The 19,376-nt window shown below is 38.6% G+C and overlaps 1 protein-coding gene across 2 annotated transcripts in view; it reads right to left on the bottom strand.

Annotated features, from left to right (window-relative positions):
* Positions 1-18,450, bottom strand: part of MEGF10 (multiple EGF like domains 10) — a 77,999-nt gene extending 59,549 nt beyond the window's left edge. The window contains exons 1-4 of one of the 2 annotated variants that reach the window (XM_075136575.1): positions 18,320-18,450; positions 15,416-15,517; positions 13,903-14,003; positions 3,688-3,780 (exon numbers count right to left, since the gene is read on the bottom strand). In XM_075136575.1, coding sequence (XP_074992676.1) covers positions 3,688-3,780; positions 13,903-14,003; positions 15,416-15,517; positions 18,320-18,435 — 412 coding nt within the window. In that variant the 5' untranslated portion in view covers positions 18,436-18,450. The remainder of the gene's footprint in view (positions 1-3,687; positions 3,781-13,902; positions 14,004-15,415; positions 15,518-18,319) is intronic. The other variant, XM_075136574.1, reaches the window with a different exon arrangement.
* Positions 18,451-19,376: the final 926 nt, after the last annotated feature.

The following is a 19,376-nucleotide window of genomic DNA, read 5'->3' as shown; positions in this document are numbered from 1 at the left end:
CGGGAAATGTCCCCCAAGGAGGTATTATTTAATTAGCCAAATTCCAAGACCACCACTCAGGTTTTAGTCACAGAAGAATACATCCAATCCTATCCCCTCAGGTGGGATGCAAGGTTTTGAGAAAGGCAGAGGATGCGATGGAGAGGAGAGTTATGGGTTGGGCTAGAATTAAACACTGAAAGAGGACAGCCTCAGTAGTCTAGTCAAATCTTTATCCCTCTTCTCCATAAACTGAAAGCAGCCACTATTAGGAACTGGATAAGACTCGTCACAAAAAGGAGGTAATCGTTGCTACAGAAGGAAATGGGAGTCTCCCAAAAAGTTTAGTCCCTAGAAAGGTTATTAGGCCGCAGCACACGGGAGTATGCAAAGATAGGGGAGAAAGCTTGCTGATTCAGCTTGTACAGCACAATGCATGAATTTAGACCATGCAATCACTGTCATTTTTGGAGAGAACATTACAGCATTTAGGAAGCACTTGTCTGCAATTACGACCCAGAAAGCCACCGTCACATAGAAGCCGTGGCATACGGTTTAAAAATTCATTTTAAACACACTGGGTAAACACAACTGAGAAACAACAGATAAAAATCAAGCTGGGGGTTGGCAGATGGACAGATGCCGCAATAGGACTAACTCTGTTCTCAGAGACATAGAGATGAAACTTCTTTCTAAGGAGAATAATCAATCCTAATAGAGAAAGGATAGTACTTTGGAAGAAAAAGTTTAGTTCTGCAGTTTTACAAAAAGTTTAGTGCTTAGGTAGAACAGTTGCTTCTGACACGTTTGTGTCCATGAAAATGAACAGATACTACATTTGGAAGTTTGCCTAACATCTCACACTTTGAGAATATCTCTCCCTTTCAGTCACAATATTTTACTTGATCAGTAACCATTAAATCCATGAGTTTCTGCCTTACAAAAAATACTTGCCTGCCTTGTAATCATTGCTCCTTCTCCATTATTCAGTTAAATAGTTACATGTTTATATGATAGACATTATTACAGTATGGCAATTTGCATGTATTTTTCTTGAATGAGTGACTTCCACATCAACAGAATTATTATTTTAAAAAAGCATCTCTTTATTTCATCTCATTGTACCTTTCTGTTACTAAAATTAATCAAGTTGGGAATCATGCAGAAAATACAGTTAAAGGCAAAATATGAAAACCTCCTACGTAGGGCAAGCAACAATAAAACTCAGTGCCAGAGAGCCAAACCCCTATCACTTACTGTATTTCCAACACTATCCACTGCTCTTCAATTCCACTTGATCTGCGCCGTAGCTCTCAGACACACGGATAAGGAAATCACGCACAGCTAGCAACAAACAGCAGCGCTCAAACTCAGACGGACAGTCTGGTGAAAGCAACATCTTTCTTACGTTTGTCCACATGGAATGGGATAAATCCCAAAACATACCCTCTTCCTGAGCCTATCCCCCTTCTCCTAGGACTACACTAGCGATCCGAAACAAATTTCGGTAGTTCCAGTTAGCTCTAACGTCACGCAGAAGCTTTTAGAGGATCACCAACCTCTCCAGAGATCACACTGTTCAAAGGTACATGAACAAAGGCCCTTTCAGCTTTGCCCTGTTGTGTACGCACACCAGAAACTATTTTTGCTATTGAGGCTGCTGTGACAAGCAATCAAAGGCAACCAGCTGAGGAAGCAGCAGAAGAAAAGAGCTGCACATGTATTCAAAATGAATTATACCGGACAGGTAAGGGAAATGGACTCTAGAAAACCCTGTGAGAGGAAGGATTATTTCCAAAGACAGATTTAGAGGTTCCTGTCTCCTCTAAAGTGCCCTTTCAGCGAGTTTCAAACTTGGAAATCACAATAAATAACAGTATCTCCCCATTCTATGTTGTCTAGTGATAGACGTTTCTTCTGCACGTTTGATTAGTTACAGAAGAGCTTGACACATAAGGCTTTCAGAAAGGAAGATAACATTTTTTGACAATTTCTTTTGACAATTCAGCACACTAGATTAAGATCAGTATTACAGTAACATTGCATGGCTAACTATTTCAGTTTTATGCCTTACGCAAAACTTGGTGTTTCTTGAGAGCTGTTTATGAAAAGAATCACATGTAAGTATATACAAAGACTATACAACAAATGTAATAATTTTTAAATGGTTAAGTTTTTCCTCATGTAATTTATTATTAATTATTTTTATTGACTCTCTCTCTTTCTCTCTCAAATTTCACAAAATATGCTGCCTAAACAACAGATCAGTTCCAGATGAAGAGTCACTATAGCACCTTGTTCGCAAAAAAGGAACATTTCCCTATTTTTATCAAGCGGCAAAAAATGAGGGTGAAAATACAACCATATTATTTTTGTCCTGCTGATGATCTAGGTTTTTCACAGTTGTTATTTTTATAGGAATCCCATACTAAGTAAACTAGCAGCATAATATCTTTGCAAGACATCAAGGTCTGGTTTATGAATTAGAATTTTATATGGTCTGTGAAATGTAAATTATGAATATGTTTTTTTTAATTGTTGACTAAAATACGTTCCTTTCAAGTGGACAGTCACTAGCAGTGACCCACTTTGAACTCGATTGTAACGAAGTATATGGGTGTAATGTTAGCCTCAACATTACGTTTCCAAAGGCCTTACAAAGGGGAAGAGAAAGATGGAATAAATAACAAATTATAATGAATAAAAAAATCAAGAGTTACTCTGAGAAACTCTATTTCAGGCGAAGGGAAGAAAAAATAACAATTCATGTCTGCACAAACGATTACCTTCGACAGAGGAAGGGATAGTGCACAAACACGCCCGCCCTGCCAGTGAGGGGTTTCTGCCCTCTGTCCAGACCTCACGGCCTTACTGCAGCCAGCAGCACCTGGTTCTACGCTCACAGTGTCTAGAAAACAGCAGTGACTAAAAAGGTCATGAACTGATATTATTTTACGACTTCACTTCGTGGTTTTGACATTTTGCTATGTTCTTGCATCGAGCGTGTGATGGCCTTGCTCTTCACCATTTCTTTATCAAGCGTGACCACCCGCTCGCTGGGTTGCACCCGGCTGCACCCACACGCCAAGCCGGGAAGGTGCCACCCTGCCCCTGCCTCCTGCCGCCTGTGTCCTCCCGGCTCCTCTCCTGCTCCCCTCGTCTCCTGCACGCACTCCCGCGGCAAAGGGGAAGGAGAAGGAAGGTGGAGAAACGTGACTAGTCAGTGAGAGCAAAATGGAAAGAGACCGAGCAGACAGGCAGCAACTGATCATGCAAGAGGGGAACACAGTGAGGGGAAGAAAGGACAAGTCAGTGGCAGAGTGAAAAAGGAGGACAGGGTTGTGAGGAAGGCTTTGCTCCTAGCTTTTAAACACCTCCTGGTACCATCATTCTTTACACATTAGGAAAATAAAAAATCAGAGCTTTTCTTACTGTTAAAATCTAATTTTATGTACTTTACTCCAGATACCAAGTTCCGTATTATCTGGCATGTTTCTGAGCACAAAATAGCTCATGACATTTCCTGCTGCTACAGGGTAATATGTTTGCAAGTAAATGAAGAAAAATCAGGTCACGCAGAGTAACCTGACAACTCAGAACAACCCCTGACCAGAAGGCAGGAGCCCAAGGATCGATGATAATCTGCCCAAAAGAGAGGGCAACACCATGGAAAGAGCATGAGACAGGCAGAAGCAGGTGAAAACTCACCACTGGAGCAGTTGGGTCCTCCCCAGCCAGGCTCACACTGACAGGTGTTCGGAGCAATACAACGACCGTGGACACATTTATCAGCACAATGAGCTGTCAGAGAAGGAAATAAAAAAAGAATTAGAGAAGAACTCCTAGCACTAGCAAAAATATTCTGAACTTATTCTTAATCCAGATCTTTCATTTCTCAAATATCTTTTAAAAGGAAAATTAACATTAGTGATTAATGTTTGATGGCATCTCTTCAAAGTAAATTTTCTTACTTCATTCTCTTCTATTTCTCCTAAGTTTGAAGGCTCCAGCTAAAACCATGTTGGTGCTCCTCAAATACTTTTGCATTTAACAAAGAGAAAATTGTCCACATTCAATGAAAAAAGAGTCGTAGGACGATATAGGTTGGAAATCCATCTGAACAAGGTCCTGGGCAAAACGCTCTAGGTCGCCCTGCCTGAGCAGGCAAGTTGGACAAGATGACTTCCACAGGTCCCTTCCAACCTCAACCATCCTGTGATTCTCTGAAGCAAACTCTCACACCGAGAAAAAAAGGGGAACTTCTGCATGCATGAAAAGAGGGATTCTCTTGCAACTGCATGGATAAAATACGATTTGCAACACATCGGTATTTTAACATTGATTTTTCTGAATGGTTGCACAGTTCAAATGAAGCACAACAAAACAGTGATGATGATTAAGGTAAGGCACGAGATACAAACCCTATGAATCACTGCAACCTTTATTCTAAGTGCTAACCAGAGCTGCTTGAAATTTTTCTTTATAATTTTTTCTTATTATTTGCAAGCATGTGTTTCTACAGTTAAGGCTTACTTTGAAATAGAGCTTTTATTTGAAACTTTTAAGAAAAACGTGAAATGGCTTCGATACCCAGCACGTGGGAGTAACTGACTCAGAATACAATACACTGACAAGGAAGAATCTGCAACCAGCAACAGTTTGCTGGCACATATTCATCACAAAATACCCTTAACTTTCCAAAATATATACACTGTAATACTTTCCTTCTAGTTTGAACAACAATAAAACTTAATAAAACTGTGCACAGGCTGAGAATTTTCTTTGTACCAACATTTCCAGAGAAACTATGACAGGAATCTAATCAGTATAACAGTGAATACAAAGTGAATGATGGGAAAAAGACAAAGTTGGTGTTTACAAGAAGTTTAATGGAACTACATGTGAATCATTTTGGTTCTGAATGGATTGAAAATGCTCTACAGTAATTAGGAAAAATACTTGCAAAATGTCCTGGTTTTTTCCTAATTAAACATGATGAAGCACGTTGGTCATCTTTATATTTTGTGTGGCCAAGAAAAAGGAAAGCCACACAGAGATCAATCGTATGTATTATTAAAATCTTTGGTTATCTGGGATCCCAGCCATTAATTGCATATTTTTACAGCCTTTAATTTTCATTCTCAACTTTTATTTCTAATAAGCCTTTAATTTTCATTCTCAACTTTTATTTCTAATAACTTTTATTTCAGATGTGCACTAAAATGATCTTAATTAGCAATCAAAGGGAGAATATGCATTTTTAAATGTTAGATAATACAAGATATTAATACAAAGCTATTTCATTGTTCTGTATTAATTTATTATGAAACGAATGACTTTAAATAATACATCACAATTTTCTATTAGTCTTATAACTAGATATTAATTACTTGTATCTTTGAAGATTCTTGCCTATTAAGTGCTGCCTTGGGCGCTGAAGCTCTCTCTAAACCAAATGTGTGAAAAATCTTACCAGTAAACCATCAGACAACAGACAGTAGCTGTACACATACACGTCTCTCCATGTGCACGTTAGTGATACCAACATACTCAACCCCAACTCTTGAGCACTAAAGCTAAACACAATAAAGTGACACTCCATCGCACACTCTGTGAGATAGATGGAAAAAAATACAAAAATCAAAATGTTGTAAGAAACTGGACCCAGTGAGAGGTACAGAAGCAGCTCTTTGAGCATCTCCTTGCACTGTCCCTCCCACCACACTGAGCACATAGGTCCTTCCTAAAAACCCTATGTAACAACACACGCTACGGCGCTGTACAAATAATCATCAAGTACTTCCAATAATAAAACATAGCTGTCTTAGAACAAATGTACAACAGATGAAACTTTGGGTAGGCATGTTTACAATACAGAGTCATCTCGCAAATTAGAGCCGTATTCTTTTCTTAGCCACAATAGCATAAATCAACAGTCGTTTCTCTTCAGCCTCTGAAGTGGTGTTTCAGTTTTCCAGTAGTAGAACGTAAATCAAATATAACTCTTCAAAACAGGCTACCACTACTAAGTCTCTATAGAAGTTATCTATACGTAACAATGTCAGGGGTTTTGACAGCCAAAACTCTGCTGACTTTAATGACAAAGAAATATGGGATAAGGACCACTGCAGGAAGTTGTATAATATAAATATTGCTGCTTCCAAATAAATTCAGTTAAGATCAGTTAAAATTTTTTATATATATATATATATGGCATACAAATATACAGATTTCTTTATGAAGAAGGGGTACCTGTAATTATTTACTTTGAAGAAGCTAAACTAAAGCCAAGAATGTTTCAAAAAATGTTCAAGATATACAAAAGAATTAAAGATATCCAGTATTTCCTTTTTTTTTTTTAAAGTTTCTTAATGCCCCACAATATATCTCATCAAAGAATGATTTCCTTCTACACTCTGGATATATGTAAAAACCTACTTTGTAACCAAAAGAAATTATTCTCTAGACACCTTATGGGCTAACTGATTCTTGGCAACTGAATCCTAGTTAACATCGCTAAGTGACAGCATCTGTAAAAAAAGTATTGCACTGAAGATAAGGATAAGAGAACCAAAATTTACTACATGACCTACAAAAAAGTGTAAGATGAGGACGATATGAAAAGCACTAGAACAAGCTGAAAAGACATGAATGACATCAGGGACAGAGAAACTATTTCCTCTTGGTTTTCTATGGAATTATTGGAGATGATATAAGAAAATACTTATGTGCAAGAGCAGATGGAAAACTTAACATGAAGTCTTTTTGATACTGAGCGGTGTAAAGAAGCACCAAAAATTCACTGGCAGCAGTAAATTGCATAAGGCATATCTTCTTCTTTTCTAAGGGAAAAATCAATTATATGAAAAGCAATCAGCTTACTCTTGCATATTTCCTTCTACATCTTATTTCCCCTTTTCTTCTGTGTCTTACTGTTTCCTTCAAAATCTTCTCTAAAATCTTGCCTTGTCCAACTTACAGGTCTATTTCAGCAGATTCCATCCTTTTGTTTCCTTAAAAAACAAAAGGTATATTTGCTCTTTCTGATTATGGAGTATCCTCCAGCTTAAAGTATCTATAAAATACCTGCTGCTGCGTGTGCAATTCCCTGTAGCAGCCCCGTCCGCACCACGGAGGGAGCTGCCCCGTCCCTGGGACACAAGGCCACCAGGCTGCTTGAGCTCTGTTCCCACCCCAGTTGCGGGCGCCGGTACTTCTGCAACCAGCTGAGCGAATGTGCCCCGCAGAGGAAACTCCGTAACCGGCTGAATGAACATTCCCTGCCGAGGAAGCTAAGCAAAGCCAATCCCTGTGAAAAGACATGCGTAACCCACTCAGGCCATCGCCACCATTATTACAGCAAGCTGCAAGCTATGAGAGGCAAGGGCTTGGCCAACACGCTCGCAGACATGCCTTAGCACCACAGCTTCGGGAGGGGGGCTCATACCAGGGGGTCTAAGCCAGTCATGCTAGAGGCACAGAATGTATAATACAATTTCAGGTCAAGTTGCCACTTTCAAACACTGATCACGTGTCTCATACTGGTATCAACGAAGAGAGGGAGACGGTGCTCCAGCTCAAGAGAAAATTAGAATCCAAACGCCTACTTATACGCTGATGGGCGCCGGCATATCCCCTGCCGTGCAAACGCGGATTGCTCCCCCACTGCTACACCTACTGACAGCATTACAGCTGAGTGGAGTAACTCCTGCGCCTCAGATGACTTCCACTTCTGAACTAGAGCATATATGAAGAGTGGAACATTGCAAGACTTGAAATTTCTGAATGGCATTTTACAAATCTGCCCTCTGTGATTAAGAAAGTGACATGAAGTCACCATAGACGACATTTAGACAGCTGTGCATTGCATTATCTGATGTTAAAATAAGACACAGAAGGATTTCCAGTAATAAAAATTGAAAAAAGACATTTTTATCTTTAATGAAAGTTTATGCATGCATTTTAGGATCTGCTGCTTTTTCATTTTGAAAAGCCAGACATAAATCAGTTAACATAAACAAAGCTTGAAATATTTTGGCTATAATTATGCACATAAGTAAGTGACCAGGAAAATCAACTAGGGTTCCGCAATTAGACTTCCACCTTTTAAACAAATTAAATACATCATCAAATGAGCAGATACCTGAAATCACACCTGATTTCATGAGGTTTCATACCTGAAATCTATTAAATAAAATTCCTATCAACTTTAAGGAGAATTCATATTAGGAAGACTGGAGTAATATCTGAACTGGTCCTGCTTTTTGATTGTAAGTAGTTCTCCATATTATTTCTTTCAGATAAATGACTTCCAACAAAAGAAGTCATACTACATGCCTGACTGTGCTTCATGTTCAGCATTTCTGCTAATACCACTCTATCCTGATTTGGATACCCAGTCTTTGAAAAGAGCAAATTGAAGAAATATATCCATTTTCCAAAAAAAAAAAAAAAAAAAGAGCTTATTTAGCTGTTAAAGTTTTCAAAAATTTTGTGAATTAAATTTGAATGCAGAAACCATTTTAGACTGGAAACAGAAAAAAAAAATCTTCTACATATTCCACAAGGTTTAACTTCAACTTCCTCAAAATTAATTAAAATAAGGTCCCTCAGCACTTATCGTGCAAAATAAAATTCAAATATCTTTTAAACTACATTATAAATGTGTTTTTTCAAATAAAATCTTCACTTCCATACTATATGCTAGAACATATCCTTTGGTTAATCCTTTTTTCCTATGCTTGATGACTAGTTGCTATTAAAGTGAGTGACATCCAGTTATGCATTAAGACATTTCTATTTCAAGTCTAGGGGAAATTCAACCAGCGTAATTCTCCTTTAACATTCTTAGAAATGTGCTACATTGTCAGCAACTGTATGTGAACTTAATGTTCAAGCTACCAAAATGCTACTAGGATCAATCTACCTTCTGTATGTGTGTCAATCTACAAGAAAGGCACCAGAAGACATCTTAAAGTCTTTGAATTCTTTCATTTCAGAAAAATGCTAAAAATTGAATGGACTTTGTAAATGCAAAAAAAAACAAAAATAGAAGATTGCACTTTTTGTAAAAACTTCTCAGTCTGTAGCTTAGCCTAGCATCTGTATGCCAAATCTAGGGATTGCCACTGATATTAGGAGATAAGTGACAGTAAATTATTTGGAATAAATAAGACACTAAGTCAATCACTCAAGCTGGTATGGACTTTCTAAGGCCAGGAGTAAGTTCCTTTATAGAACTTAACAGAATGGTTCTCTCTTTGTATCTGCATATAAACGGTACTCAGATCACCTCAGAAAATCCATCGGATCTAAACATTAATTACGTGCACTGTAATTTTTAAGAGCAAAAATAAATAATCACCTGAGCTCCAGTTAGCCTACTCTTCTGCAGAGATACTGGCAATAGTGAAGATAGAAATCAGAGATTTGCACATTATTCATATCCTTTATAAACAGGAGTTACATGAGGAGAGCACCAGGGTAATACTGGAAGTGCTAGCAGATATCTTTATGCTTATAAAACAGGCCAAGTACTGACCCCAAATAATATTGAAATTAAAATTAAAATATAATTCTTTACACACCTGAAGACAAACCCAAATGGCACAACTAATAAAACACAGGATAATTTTTCTATCCAGCATGACTGAACACTGCTTGCCATAATAAACTCAATCTGCAAGACCATATATCTATTCTGGCCAAAAGTCATGCAAGATAAATGTGTCTATTATAATATTTATTAACACCATTCAGAACTTCCCCAAGAGGTTCCCTGACAAGCTTCCAAGGGCTGCAGATGGAGTCTGACTTCTGACACCACTTTGTTGCTTACTAATAGTGATTAAATGCAGCATCATTTCAACAAACTCAGAAACATTGGAAAGACAGGTATCTAAGTTACTTAACAGACTTTTTTCCAAACTTATGATGGCTATAGTGGGGTGGTCTTTTCCATAAAACTCTTAACAGATATCTACCTCTACTGCAACTGTCGTCTTCTTATCAATGGCATTAGTCAAAAGAAGAGGATGCTAAAATTCCGTATCAGAGTTTGGACAGTTTACAGTACAACAGTTATTTTTAATTTAGAGAAGAACAAACAAAACAAAAATTTCCATATAAGTGATAAAGAAGGCCTGTTTGTATATTTTCCATATATATATATATATATATATATATATTTTCCACATACACATATATTCCATATATATATATACACTGAATCCAAAGACAAAACACAAAAGGAATTTTCACCAGAAAGTGAAAACATAACACAAGATTCACCTATTGAAAGTTTTCAGGAACAAGTATGGAACTTAGAGCCACAACTCCACAGAAATCTTGTATCCTAAGATGAATTCAAATTCATTTGTTCAGACTGGACTCCAAAAAAAATCAAAAAAACTCCACTTAAATTTCAGCCAGTGCTTTTCTCTGGCTGTTGGTCATTCTTTTCCTTTGCAAATACAGCATTTACAAACTTCAGCAACATGAGGCTGGCACATTCTTGCAAATCTTTATGCAGTGACAAATAATTCTCTTCGCACTATAGACAGTGAAGTGGCACTACCACTAGCAAGTACTACCTCTAGGGGAACAGTGACTCGTGAGTATTCACGCTCTAGATTCCTAATTATTATTTTAAAAGGGAAGACTCGAGATTTCAATGTATGCACTGAAGTGTTGAGTCATACCAAAATCATCTACCAGTAGAATTTTCTAACTGAGTTTTCTAAATTGAGAACTCAAATAAAGGAACAAACAAACAAGAAAATGTCAACAGCACCACAAATATTTTAGCCTTTTAGAAGCATCCTACAACCTCCACTAAGTTACAAATAATCCACACTGCATGGAAAATAAAACTACCCTAGTGGAAATGCTGTGCACATTGTGGAGCAGCAACACCATAAAAGAACATATCTGCAACACTTCAAATGGCTTTGATTCTCTTCTATCTTCACGTATAAAAAAGAGGGTAGGTGCACGTGTGTTTTTCAATGTGGTCGCCATTTTCTTGCAGAAAAAGATTTTGTGTTGGCTTTCTGCCAGTGATATTTCTGCTACAATGACATAGGAGAAGAGTCCTCCCGATATCGCTATCTCTTACCATTTGATCTCAGCTGACAGCATCACACTTGACTTCCAAGTTAAACTGGATGACTAGTATTATCACAGTGTATGGAGGCGTCATCTACTCTAGTACGTGCAAGTTCATTATGAAGAAAACTGGTTGAAACAATGGAAAGCATGAACTATTTGCTGCTTTCTATTAACTACTGAACTCCTCCTTTGCCCTGTACCCTCAGCTCCAGTTGAAGATCACAAGGACTGAAGGACTCTCAATGCCTTCCAGGTCAACCATTACAGAATCAAGTAAATGCAAAGTTAGCTCCACTGAAGGATCTTTATTTTTACATAATTTGAAGTCCGAGGCATTCCAAAATTGCTTCAAAAGTCAGAGCAGATATGTCCTGAATATCAGCATTTGGCATCTTTTTATGTAATAACAGTAAAAAATTAGTACCTCCAATCTGATCTGAATTTACTAGGTTCTGAGTATCCCTATGTTAATATAGAATGAATTTATTACATATATTATAGCTATGTAAAAGCTGTAGTCACATAAAAGACTCATCACCACACTTCTCACGTGATCAAATTGTTATATAATTCAAAAAGTATACTACTTAATCAAAAACTTAAATATGATCTTTCATATATGCTGACAATAGCCAAATGTAGTTAGAAGTTGGTTCTTCTAAGTCTAATACATACACATTAAAAACAAAAAGGTTAAAAAAATTGCTAATCTGATCTCAGATAGAACCATTCTTTTAAAAAGTTGTTTTTTTAAAATATCATTTTGACCTTGCTTTTTCCTGTGCAGAAAACACTTTAAATCAAAGATCTTACTGCTGCGTTTTCAAATTCCAGGAAGTGCTGTAAAACAAAAATATAAATGAGGATAGTGTGATATGTTGTGACATTCACAGGGTATAATTTTCCAGAGATACAAATAAATCCTGTTGGTCACTTCCAGTATGCACCTCACAACATGCAGAAAGGCACAAATTAAGAAACTATTTTGCATTTGTATTGAATAAATAAATTTAACATACATACTGATATTGATTTTCAGATTCTCGTTTACCAGTAAAGACCAAAGACTTATCCACTGCACTGCCATCTCCTAAACTGGGCTGCAAAATCCAGAGGCAATGCCAAATCTCTTGTTATCTGTTATTTCACAGAACGTTTTCCTGGACAAGCTTCTCTATTCCTTGAGTGCTATGCTTCACCACTGTCATTACAGCTGTAAGGCAGACAATAAAGCAATGAACGTATCTCCATTTTTCTCATTCTCAGTTGAGAAAAAACGACCAGGCAAAGCAGTGTGCCTTAGAGAGGCAGGCAGAAAACGTGCTGTTACAGAGCCAGCCTTTCACACATGCCTCGGTCCAGGTCCCACTCCGGGGCGGTGGGAGCGTGCCGGCAGGCTCCCCGCGCAGACCAGCCAGGTCGGGGTTGTCTTGGGGACATGACGCAGAGCTTCACACGAGGGGAGCCAAAGCAGCCGCCAAAACAGCTCACACGCTGTGGCTTTCCCAGTAAGCCAGGCTTTTCACTTTTCTTTCTTGGCAAGGCTTGCCAATCGGTTGCCTCTTCAGAAACTGGGCGGCAAGCCCAAGGGTAGCCCCTGCAGTCCAGAAGCTCCAGCCCTTCGCCAGTCTGCTCTTACAGGGCCCCACATTTCCAAAGAAAATTAAACTATACCACCTCAGTCCCTCTGACATTGTTCATTAAGGTTCTGCAGGTTTTTTAAATCTCATTATTAGAAGAGCTGAAGCAAAACCAAGGAATGGATATAGCTGTTTTCCACTATAATGCATGCCCTTTCTGTCCCCTAAAATTAATAAAAGTATATGCACAGGTCAACATCGCAAATGACATTACAGACAAAAGATTGCCCCTGATGAGCTCAGTTTTCCAAGGTGATGAAAAGATGAAGAGATTTTGTTCCCTGACTTCTGGAAAACTTAGCTTTGCAGTCCGTGCTGCGCTTGTGCATTCACAGGGACAAATAACTTCAAATACTATTGAATTCATTTCATTTTTTGCCCTACACATTTGCCCGTCTACAAGGATATGCTACCCTTCACAACTGCTTACCTATCACGAGTTCCCTGTTGTCAGTTCTGCCAACACGAGCATCTAGCTACCCAACCCACTCTATGCCTTTGAACAACCCCACGTTAAACTACACACTTAATTAACCATACACTTCCAGGGCTCTGGATTAACACCTCCTCTATTTTCATTCTGCCTTTTACTATGCTCTTGAATGAATACCATTTTAAGAATTAGAGCTTCCTAGGTCTGCACAAGGCCATACGAGAGAGAGAAAGAGAGCTGAGCCAAGGCCACTGCCAGGCTCTGGACACAGCTCGTCCCTTTTTAGACTTAGGAAGATGTGGAGACAGGGGCTTATGCCACTCGAAAAGGCAGTGCTTCCACCTTCAAACAGTTGTTACAGATCTCTGTATCTGCAAGAGAGGTTAAGCATGGGGATCAACCGGGGCCCACGCTAAGGAGAAAAACCTTGCACTTCCCTTCTGGTTTTGAACCTCGTATTTATTTACTGTGTTGGAAAATGCACTGATACTTGTGCTGTGCATCTTCCATATGATCATTAGTTAGAATCACATCAAGGCTGTGTTACTTAGACATCAGAGATCCAATTATCCTGTCATTTGCATATGCACAACACCTATTGACTTCAACGAGAGCTGCACGTGCACCACTGATGAATAACTGAGCCCCCATAACTCAGCTTCCAGTCGCCCATCAAAGGGGTGTCAAACCAGCATTATGATAAACATATGGAATTTCAAAGCAAAAAGAAGATAAACTTACGGACACACATTTCCCTGCTTTCATAAAATCCAGGGCAGCACTGGGATTTACGCCTGTACATTGTTTTTTCACCATGTCTGTAGGCAGTACGGTAACTGATCCTAAAGAAAAGAATGAATGGTTATTACATACAATTCATGGTTCAGGAACAAAACAATATATACTCTTACACATTTTAAAAAACATTCAGGTGTCACTAAGAGGAGAGGAAAAAACCTCGAAGAGACCTTGATTTATCTGTTGCTGAGTTCAAGAGTCCTAGTGGTTCCCCAACAAGGCTTATGTCCATGGGTGGCCAGACAGCAGGGAAAGAAGTTAAGGATTTTGGCTACTTAACTAATATGCAAACCAGAGCATCACTGCCTTTGCCATCAGCATCTCCTATAGAGGCTAACGGCTGGCAATACGTATCAGTTTCCTTGACCGTTCCAGCTATCAGTTACCAAGGGAACTTCTGGGGATCGTCCTCCCAAGGGTGAGTCAGTTTTCTAGGGGCAGAGATGTCATGAGAAGAGAAGTTCTGGTTAAGGCAAGAGATGGGAGGGCTCAAGGGAGAGCTGGGACCTCCTGGGCAGCCGGCAGCACTGCACACCTCTTGCAGGGGGGTGGCTGCGTTTTGCCAAACGCAGCCCTGCAGGGCAGTGGTGAGCAGCACGGAGAGAAATCAGCACGTGAATCCGTCAAGAACTGCAGAAAATATAGCTTCCTTCTGACACGAGCAAGTAGTATTTATCAGAAGCTGGCTCTCCCACTGCTCTCACCTCTCTGCCCCTCACCGTGTTCGTAAATCTCCCCCCGCTGGCTCTCCTGGCTGCTGACCACATATTCCACCAAGCAGTAAACACATCCCCACAACACCTGAGACAGCCTGAACTCCCAGCAAAGAACATCTCGTATATAAATGGTGTCATAGGTAAACTAAGTGTAATCTCTTTTTGAACTCAGTATCTCCTTTTATGTACTATCCATACTGATCTGCCTCCTCCAGCTGCTGTGCCCCAGGGAGACTTTCCCACTGCTGGTTCATACTTACGGGTATATTCCTCTGAGGAAAATGCTTTTTACAGCTGTCACCAGTTTTTAGTCATTCACTCCTTGCTTACTTTCTGCAAGCACAAGGAGTTTCCTTTAACAAATCTTTTCCTTTTCCTTTCAAGTAGCATACACTTTCCCCAGAACATAAGGCTGCAAGCAGCAAGGGGTCTCTCATGACATTTCTGAACAAATGCACCTCGCAGGGCCTGGGGGATTTGATTTTGTGCATTGCACATTTTTTCCCAACCTGTTCGTTTTCTGTTAGCGCTCCATGGGATGATACACCCTGACTTGCTAATAAAACATATGTGACATTGCGTGGACAAGCATTTCCTAATTGACACAGACCACAGCAGTTAGACAGACTAGTCACTATAGCTAAAATATCCTACACATCATGCTTGATTTCGACAGACACAAAATCTTTACAAATATCTACAATATCAGCAGTTTGACAATATTAACAATTATACATCACCTGTGTCGTGTGCACTTAAACCAGTTTAGGATGTCAGTACAACTGGTGTAATAAACTTGATCAAAAGGATGCGGATATGACTCTTGCACTGTAACTGAGTAACTGGGGAGAGAGAGAGAAAGCAGACAGATTATCGAGCAAGTCCTTTACAGTACAGTCTGATTTAAGCACATCTTTTACAAAGTCCTGGTGTAGAAAGGAATAAATATAACAGAATACTCATGTGCAACAAAAACTCACAGAAAGCTCAAGTAAAACATGAACCAGCTAACTTTATAGAATAGAAGTTATCAATTGAAAGGTTTTTTCTTCCACCAAGCGAAGACAAACATATATGTGGACAGCTATCATGTCTTTACTGTGTAATATATTTGATGAAATAGTACTACCAGGCATTTAAAGATAAGTAATGTAAGCCTTAATTTAAAAAAAACAAAACACCTGTGCCTCAAATGAGCAGCAAATTGAAGTAGTGTGTTCTCCTATGGCAATAAACTTACTAACATCACTGGATAGCTGGAAAACTAGTTAAGAGCCAGAAGATGAGATTTCTTCTGTTATCATACAGAATAGAAAAATCTCACTGGATTTTCTGAGAAATTTATTTTAAAAACTGTAGCTGTATCCATAGCAAAACATCTTCTTTGGTAATGGAAAGATCTGCCGGTGTATTTAGATACTAAGTGGCTGTTAACACAGAAATACACCAAAGTAATAATTACTGAAAAATGATATAACAATTATGCCGTCAAACAGTCTATTCAGCAATCAGAAATTATAAAATATTAAAGCCCATACCTTATTTTGTTTACCAGCTAATTTTTAACACAGAATCTTTTTTTTTCCTCAGAAATACTATATTGAAGTTCTATTATTATTTTCTGCCAAATTATAAGCACAGTATCCTAGAAATAAGTCTACACTCTGAAGTCCAGAGCCTCCAGAGCTGTCAGGGGAGCAAGAGGAACAGAGCCCTGTTGCAAAAGGGAAAAATATTGAATCATCCTAGAAAACTCTTCAGCAGGCTGTTTGTGCTGGCAGTCAGTCAGTCCTTGGTTGCGCAAGTGGGTTAGAAAATACGGGAATGCATGGCAAGTTCCTGCAGTAGGACTAATTCCCAGGACCAGCCAAAACACTTAGTATGTAGCCCGTCCAGCTTTCACTCACTTTCACGCACGCCCTCTTTGACCTCCTAGCACCTACTGCAGGGTAAGAGCCACAATCTCCTCTTCCTGCTGTCATCACCTATACTGAGGGAAAACACATCCAGACCCGCTTACTTTAACTGCCCAGAACTTAACTCCCTGTTTTTCCTATGTCCATATGAAGGCAAGCAACCCTAATCCATCCAGCTGTCCGACCTAGTCCGACAAAACGCTGGTGGGGTGCCAACGCTTCTGCCTTAGGCTCGGCGCTCGTTGTTGCAGGCAGGGCATGCTCTACCCCTTCTTGCTCTGACCGCGGTTTATTTCTAAAGTCCGTTTTATTACTGGCTGGGGTAGATTTATTTAAAGCAGATAGCAATGCCAGTGACAGCAGCAGTAAAGAGAGCTTGTATCTGGGGTTTTACTCTTTCATACTTATGTAGCTTTGTCGCCTGCTCTGGGCAACAGTGTGAATATTTCGGTGAGTTTACTTGGAGTTCCTCCCCATTTCTGAGACTCAGCAGAAGAAGGAAAGAAGTTCATGCAACAAAATGGGCATGCTTGCTAGATACATGTTTCTTTCTGCAGACTTCGATTAGTTTGTTTTAAAATACATTATGCAATGTAAATAGTTATATTTGGGGGGTTTTCCCATTTTGCTTTTGCTACGTTGTAGCTTCCCTCAAAACCATTTTTATTTATAAAAACAGTAAACAAAGCATACGTAATATAGAGCAGTATCCAGTAACATCGTAGACATGTGCCTGAATACTGTAAACAGGTATTTAGTATGGTAACTACTTCATATACACATTGCTGTATAAGCCAAATTGTACATAACGCTAGGGGCAGAGACTCTAAATGCTTCACATGAAGCTCAGATAAATTCCTGGGGAAAGTCCTGAAGTGATTTTTTTTTAATATAGAGACTTTATAAAAAAGTAAATACAAGTTTCAACTTTCTTTCTAAAGATTCAGCCATAACAATCGCAAATAAATGTCCAGTGGCTTAGCAGCACGCCCAGAGATTAAACATAAAACACTGTTTCCTTAAATGCAGGAAATACTGAAGTCCTCAAATGAACAGTTAGACTGTCTCAGGGACTAGCTGATCAATCACAGGCATAATAATAATAATGAGACCATAAGGCTTGGTTTCACTGCTATAAACTTTACACAAGAAAAGCAGTAGAGCAAATGCTTGTGGCTCACCCTTTCCTACCCATTGTGGCATTCTCCTTGCAATTAACGTGAAACTGGCTGAACAAACAGACCAACTAAATTGATTAATTTCTTTCTGTACATTATAGATTTCTGAACCTCATCAGAAAAATTAAACAACAAATCTTAATTCAGATTCTGTGAATGTTGAATAGGAAAGAATCAGCATAATCAAATTTGGCCAAACTCCAGTATGGTTAATTATATTTTGCATATATAAAAGCTTCTTTTCACTTAAATTGAAAAAAAGCCGATTTTATTCACTTCTTGTACCCAGATGGTTGTGTAACATCGCTGGTGTCACTGTAGTGTTTTTTGCATCCTAACCCCTACTGCAAAGATGACTGCATTTCAGCCCAGTGTGAAATAGTCTTTTACTTGTCCATGAACTTACCTTGCCCATGCAGTAACGCGAAATTTTTTTCCCATTTCATTACTGAACTAAAAGCTTTAAATCATTTAAAATGTACCAAGTAAAACAAAACAAAATTACTACAATCGGAATTCGTGTCATGTATTTTCCAGAAGAAAGTATTACCTTTCCCAGTGGCTACACACATTCGGATCTTCCAGATTCAAAGATAAAGTTGTCCCCATCCAATGGTACAGGAGTATGACAAGGAAGCCAATAAAGGAGTTCAAATGAAGAACCATCTTACCAAAAAGGTGGCTGTTAGAAAAAATATTTATAATGCATTAACAATATTATACAAACGATAAAGGAGCTAAAACTATTGACCCATATATAATCAATACATATGACATAAAGCAACAGATACTTCAAGAAACACACACTGCCTGCAGCAATATCATGCCCGTTTTGGAAGAAGAATCCAAATGGAGTAGTTTCACACGAGTGGCAAGGTGGTCAGCTGGTGAACAAACCACATTTTAGAGGTCCCAATGTCCCGTTTAATTGCAGGCAGCCAGGCTCAGTCTGTTTAGTGATGGTTTGTCCACACCAGCTTTCCATTGTTAACAGACAGCCTCGCATGTTATCCTGCATTGTTACTGCTCTTTAAAGTCAAATTCCCAATATAGCTTGCAAAAATAGCCCCTCCTCTGCCAGTCGTATAATTCTGAAATAGAATAAACATTCTGCTCACAAAAAAGTTATGAGAGTAACATAAAAATCTAAAAGATTATCCTAACACTTTGACTACATCTATCTTTGTTTTCAAGCAAATTATTTTATGAAATGAAACACTTTTAATCCAACTTGCCGCTAATCCACAAATGTCAGAATCAATGCTGGTAATAGGTAATTTGTAATGACTTAAACTACTATATTTCCCTTTCAGTGAACATTTGACCTTATATCCTCATTTTCACATAAATTTTAACATTATGTGGCTGCAGAGATCACCAAAAAAAAAGAGATCATTGAGTCTAATCTGTAGTATAACAAGAAAATAATTTCTAATAAATACGTTTGTTTTGAAATCATACAAATATTTTTAACAAAGCAAATTAATCAGAAATAGGAATTTCTTTCTTTAAATATTATGGAACAGAACAAAGCAAACTACACCAATAACTTTATTTTAAGAGAAAAAAGTCCACTGGGCCATGGAAAAAAAAAAACAAGAGAGATG

The sequence above is a fragment of the Calonectris borealis genome, chromosome Z (assembly GCF_964195595.1).
Source record: "Calonectris borealis chromosome Z, bCalBor7.hap1.2, whole genome shotgun sequence".
NCBI lineage: Eukaryota > Metazoa > Chordata > Aves > Procellariiformes > Procellariidae > Calonectris > Calonectris borealis.
Note: the sequence above shows the minus strand (reverse complement) of the source record. Positions and strands in the feature narration are given on the sequence as shown.